General features: G+C 37.8%; 1 protein-coding gene across 1 annotated transcript in view; it reads left to right on the top strand.

Annotated features, from left to right (window-relative positions):
* Positions 1-1,802: 1,802 nt before the first annotated feature.
* The window catches only part of LOC104268896 (ubiquitin carboxyl-terminal hydrolase 12-like), a gene marked incomplete at its 5' end in the record, with an annotated part of 30,731 nt that continues 26,140 nt past the window's right edge, over positions 1,803-6,393 (top strand). The window contains 2 exon segments of the mRNA XM_009873418.1: positions 1,803-1,841; positions 1,843-1,944. Of these exon segments, the coding sequence (XP_009871720.1) occupies positions 1,803-1,841; positions 1,843-1,944 (141 nt within the window).

Below are 6,393 nucleotides of genomic sequence, written 5' to 3'. Positions count from 1 at the left end.
GGCCGGGGGGGGAGCCCTGGCCGTGGACGGGACAGAAGTGCGGGGTTAGCGAGGCACAGCTTTTCCCCAAAGCTGAGGCCAGGGGCGTTAGGACGTTGCCTCCAGCTCGGGGTTACTCGTTGCAGGTATGTTGTTTTCAGGGCAGGGTTTGTAAAAGCGCCCTCCTCCTCCTGCCGACACGCTTGGTAATTGTGCCCAGCTCTCCCCGTACCTCACTCCTGTGGTGGGGCTGCAATTACCGCGTCTATTAGCAGGCGGGTGCTCCTCTGGTTACCCGGAAAAGTGTTGGCACCCCGCGTGATCTGCTCCGCGCGTTGGCATGTAATTCGACTTGTTTGCATCGATCCAGATCCTGATAGAAGGCTTCTTCCAGTGACTGCTTTTTCATTACACTCCCTCTCTCGACAAATTATAGCCGTAAGCAGATACACAGATGTGATAAGGCTCTCTTGGGGTTTTTTAGAGAGGGGCGGGGAGCTCGGTAAACTCACTGATGGAGGAATGCTGGATTTAAGGAAGGAAATACCTCTTAGTAGAAGTTACTGCTTGTCATGGAAGAGATTGTGTTGATGGTTCATAGCTGCAGATCTTGCATTTGTGCCCTTTTCCACCTACTCCATGGCCAAATGAAAGTTCTTCTTCCCGAATCAGTTTCCACAGGGAAAGGAAAGAGATGGCTAAGGGGAAGAAAAGCGCTCTGTTATCTAGTTTGTTAATTTAGTGAATTGGGATTATAATGTCTTGTAACGTTGAACAGGAAAAAAATACTTACATTTTGTATTATTGGAAACTGATTTATGGTTTTCATAAATCTTGCTGCTAAGAGGCTTTAACATCTCAAGCAGACATTTCAGAGGCAGATAATGGAAATTTTGTATGAATACCTATAACCCCATGGGGTGAGATTGCTCAGGTGATTGTTGATCAGCTGGAGTAATGTATTTTGTGATATAGGAGATCACATCTTTTTGTTTGGACTTGCAGATTCTGACTTCTTGAATTCATGAGCTCTATAGCAACATCTTCATATGGCCAAATGTTGTAGGATAAAGACCATGTACTTCAGGAGTTTTCATTCCCTGAAGTATTTAGTTTATAGGTTAGATTGTGGAGGAGTCAGTGTTGTATGATCCTTGAGCTAGGGCAATATTGTTCTGTTGCAATTTTAGCCAACGTCTTTTCATCCACAGTTGACCACTGGCCTTTGTGTCAACATACATTCATTGCTGATTTAGGTCCATGATGGGACCTCTCTTTTCTGCTTCTGGGCAGCAGAAAAGTTGTAGGTCTGGACTGCCCAAGCAGCTGGTGTAAGATTATTCTGTCTGTATGTTTCTTAGAAATTACATTATGTCATTGACATTCATGTCAATCCTGAAGCAATCTTACAACTGTCTGGAATGTCTATATCCATGAAGCTGAAATTCTGGTGGCAATTAGGTACTATCTGTCCAACTGTAATTGTGTGCAATGAGGTGGATGCACTCCAGGCATAGTACTTTTTCTTGTGCCTTTCTGATCCATAAGCTTGAATAGAATTGTGACATGGGACTGGTAGCATAGAATACCTGCTGTAAAAGTTTTTTCAACACTTGATAGATAATGTAAGATTGTGCTTAAAAATATTTCAGTGTAGATAATATGAAGAGGCACTTGGCATTTACTGTGAAGTTGTTTAGAACAATGTGGTTATGATCCGGCAGATCTTTTTAGGTTCAGTAGGAATCATATATGCATGTTTAAGCGTATGTTTTGTAAAACCAAAAAGAAATATAATTACTGAGTAATACTGGGGTTTTTTTTCCTGGCAATTCTTCTTTTTGTCAACCCACTGTTTGATAAACCGCCAACAGCTTCTCAAAAATTCTTGTATGTTTTTTTTTTTTGCCTTTCCCCATGCCTCTTACAAGAACTCTCAGGCTGTTGCTTCCCTTCTTGTGTTTGGTTAGTACAAAACTAGTAACAGGCAATTTTTGTCAAGAGACAATTTGGGCCTACACAAACCTAACATGCATGTAATAGAACAGTCTGGAACTGTGTTGAAGAAGCTCTTCCATTGCAGTTGTGCATTTTATGACTTCTTTTTTTTTTGTATCCAAATTCAAGTTTCTTTTCTGCTGACTCATATTTTATGTGTCCTCACCCTGTTCTTCAAGCTCCAAATATTAGAAAGCAATGTACTATACTTTACAATACAGGTTGTGTGTGTTCAGTGAAGAAGTGATATTCTGTATTTTTAGTTTGTTAGCCCTTGTGCCTTTTGAGATGATTTTACTCTTGTCTACAAAGAGTTGGCTCTTTTGTGTGCCTCATTAGTTCATTGATCTGTACCCCAGTGTTCGAACCTGAGACGGTACAGCTCTTCCTGTAGTGCATGGCTGAGAAGTGGTAAAGTAAACCGTGCTAACTGCAATAAAGATGTGGCCCAAGCTATACTCACCATAAAACAGAGGTTGAATCTAGTACTCCTGACTTTTGTTTCTGTTGTGTAGAAGCCAGCAAAAACTTGACAGCAGTTAAAAGGTATCAACTCCTATAGTAGCTGTAGCAAAGAGAAGATAGACATTATCTTTGTAGCTTAAAAGGTACAAAGGTATTAGTTTCAGACAGGTGGAAGGAACTTGTAATGGTAGTAATACTTGTTTTTCAGTGTTTCTTCTAGAAACTGGTTGATTATGTTAGCACAACCTGGAAAAAATAATTTTAAAGCTATGCTAATCTAGAAGCTGTAGCAATAGACATGAAAATGTTTTCTTCATGTTTCCCGTGTTTGCCTACGTGTTCTCTGTCTACCTGTTTAGCACCTTGTGTACAGTGTCAGTGTCACTGAATATCTTCACTGACTGATTCAGCCTCCCAACACTGACACCAGCTACAAAATTTTTACGTAAATGTCGAATGTGTGATGTAACAGTGTGTTCTGCGCGAGAAGTCTCTGTTTTTTCAAAATGAGTAAGACTTGCGGAGTCACGCTGAATGGCTGGCTGTTTTCTGTTTCCTACCTGCCTGAGGGTACTGTCACCGGTACCCTGTTGCCTGTTTCAGTCACAGTTGACAAGGGTTGAAGAGGTCTTGGAAATACTTAAGTTCAAAAAAGCATGTGACCAAAAAAAGTCTGTTTAGAGGAAACAGACCCTGGGAGGGCTCAGCTGAGGAAGGCTGCAGTATGCTTACCTTGGATAGCATAGCGGAGAGGCTTTGTAAAAACACTTCATGACAGGAAAATTGTATAACTAACTATAAGATAGGTATACATATATGGACTTCATTACTGCTTAAGGAATTACTTGTTTACGATAGGGTTTTCAAACCTGATTGTGGAATCTACACTTAATGTAACTTGATATTTCCCAGAGTTTGCAGTCAGCCAGAAATGACTATGATGAACTCACTCCTGCTCCTCCTAATTGCCCTGCCTTCTCTGAAGCTTGGATTATAATATTATAAGCATTAGTTGATGATCAAGTTAACAGATTTCACAGGGAAGCGTACAGAAGATGCATGCTGGAAGAAGTGAGAACTGAGAGTTAGGACAAGGAAAGAAAAGTTGTGGAAAAGAGTGCGGGGAGGTCATAGAAAAGAAAGCAGAGGAGAAGAGAACTGAAGTAGCAGGGAAAATGGGAGTCTTGTGATATTCCTTTCTGCAGCTGTCTGACATGCTCACGTAGCAGGGTGGGCAAGAAGGAACATGTACTGTGTCTCAGCCACTGCATTTCGCTCAGACATCATGACCTGAATCTGCCTTCATCAGTGAACTGGAGTATTCAAGCACGTGTTCTGTTGTGGTGATTCTGTTGCAAGCACATTAAATTTTGGAGAACTATTCATTAGATAGTTGGAGTAAGAACTTAAACTACAGTAGGGAGATTCATTCATTTGTTGGAGTTTTTATCAGGAGAATATTTCATGATAATATGACACAAAGATTCACACATGATTGTGGCATTTGTCATTGTCATTCTTGTAGATGTAACGTGCTACAATATGATAATAACAGATGAGTTTGTACATATGCTCTTTAAAATATAAGCTTGCAACCCTACTTTACTAATCAATTTAGAAAAACTTGTTTTAAGTTTACATAAAAATGAGTTTGACTCTAAATTAAAATTAAAAAAAAGTCATATATGAGACCTGAAGAAAAAATTCCTGAAGTTGTGTAGCTGTTTAGCAAAATTTATTCCAGCAAGGATAAATATTTAGCTGGCATATTACTTAGTTGGATAATTTCAGTTATATAAATTTTCTTTTTGTTTTTACTTGTATGTACGCATACATTCATTGTGGAAGTTCTAAGCATGAAGAAGCAATGAAATACAAACTTGGACTTCAGAATTATTATCTATTTCAGGGGGCATGACTAATCCTCTTACTAGGCAAAGCGTGAATATTGATTGGTCATTTATAGTCTTTGTATTTACTTTTCTGAACTATTAAAGCAACTAATTTTCATTAAAAGGAGTGATTGTGTAAGAAGGGGCTAGAAGGATATCTATCCATTAACTGATATTGTCTACTTTTTTCTTTCAAATTTGTTGGAGAAGTGTATAAAAGCCCTGTGTAGGGGGGTAACTTTTGTTTTCCTAGCTTAGGAAGCTTGCTAAAGTGAAATGCTTTTAACAAATGATTTTTTTTTCAATAAGGTCTATCTAATCTTTCAACTGAAGAAAATAAGAATCTAGATCTTTTTGTAGCATAGAACCAAAATGGTGTATTAACATAGGTAGACTATAACTGGAAAACGTTTTTATAATTTTTTGTAAACTCAAATTCTTTTTATAATTCCAAGGAAATGGGAAATTGGAAAAGCAACATACTTATTTTTATGAAACAGGAATTATGTGGCTTTAAAAAAGCATGTGAAACATACCACAATGTGCAGTTTATCAAGAAAAGTGGTTGAGCAAATATGTTCCATTTTTTTTTCCTCTGTCTCTGCATTTTGGGTGATTAGGTAAGCCAGATTTTTCTAAAAGATTTATGTAATGCTTATAAATGTTTGTACTTTTTAGGCAGTGAAAGTTTTCTAAGGTCACCATCAGATCCTCTTTTAAATACATGTCACAGACTTTGTATCTGGACTGCTAGTGTGATTCAACATTTAACTAAAAGTCTTTGAAGGCAATAGTTTTGATCTTTTGGGACCCCGCTTAATAAGTGTCATTATGCGATGTGTTGTACCGATGCTATTGAAAATCCATGTGATGGGAGGAAACTGAAGCAAAAGCACCTGATAATCACAAACAGCATTATGGCAGGATTTTTCCAGAATTATACAGTATAAATATGACTTATGTTTTGGGCACTATTTTAGTTTTTAGCAATATGATTTCATCCTCTGTTGGAGGTAGTAGACCAAGTCCAGTTCAAGTCTGGTGGCAACTGGGCAAGAACTGTAGAAGCATCATTACGTTTTTTCATGTTTTGAAAATCCATTCCACGAAAGATTCAAGCCCAGAGCCCTAGTTCTCTAAGTCTTAGCTTCATATGCGAGAGTAACTTATCTTTGATTTCAGTATTCAAAACAGAATATAGTTACTTTGAAGGAAAATACTTTGTATACTCAGAGGGGCTCAAAAAGATAGATGTGGTAGAAACACCAAATGTGGAGAGAAGATAATTTTATGCTATGCTATCAGACAGAGATGTTTGTACTTAATAAAAACTCTTGTTGTAACTGCCTGTGATTAGAATATGCAAGACAGTTGAAACAGCAGATATAAACTGATGTAATACAGCTATTCTGTTGGCTCTTAATCCTGATTCGTGCAGTTACATGGAAAAGTATGAATTCACATATTCTGATAAAACGTAACCGAATGTATTTCTTCTCTAACAGAAGATTCCATCAGTCACAGTGCATTAATTAGTGTAGGCTATGAAATCCCATATACTTAACTAGTGGCATGAACAAGGAAGAGTCTTGTAATACACGGGGGAAAAAGAAAGTGAAAGCGCTAGTAAATGAGTGTTTCTATACTGAGATTTATTTTTGTGAATTGTAAACAAATTCTATTATAAATTAGAAATATTTTTCCATTAATTATAAATGATTAAATTAATTTTACGCTTGTAAACTGTTTCCCTCACTGGTTACTGAGTTTCCCTTTTACTCATGTCTTTCTTTCACTAGGAAGAAGAAAAAGTTCTAGTTTGTGGTGTTTGGGGTTTTTTTTCTGGTTATTCACTTACCTATTACTAGGGTCATGTCTACAAAATTGGGATTATATATACCTGTGCAAACATGGTTTAGTTATATGAGTCACCTTTTATATTTATTGTTCCTTGCTTCTTGAGGGAGGTGGAGAGCATTGTAGAGAAGAATCAAGCATAGTGCGTGTGTGAAGGGAGAAACGGATCTTGAGGATTTTGACAACAAATACAAGCTCTGAG

Source organism: Apaloderma vittatum, unplaced genomic scaffold (assembly GCF_000703405.1).
Source record: "Apaloderma vittatum isolate BGI_N311 unplaced genomic scaffold, ASM70340v1 scaffold13867, whole genome shotgun sequence".
NCBI classification, from domain to species: domain Eukaryota; kingdom Metazoa; phylum Chordata; class Aves; order Trogoniformes; family Trogonidae; genus Apaloderma; species Apaloderma vittatum.
The sequence above is the reverse complement of the archived record's forward strand: the minus strand, read 5'-3'. Positions and strand labels throughout refer to the sequence as shown.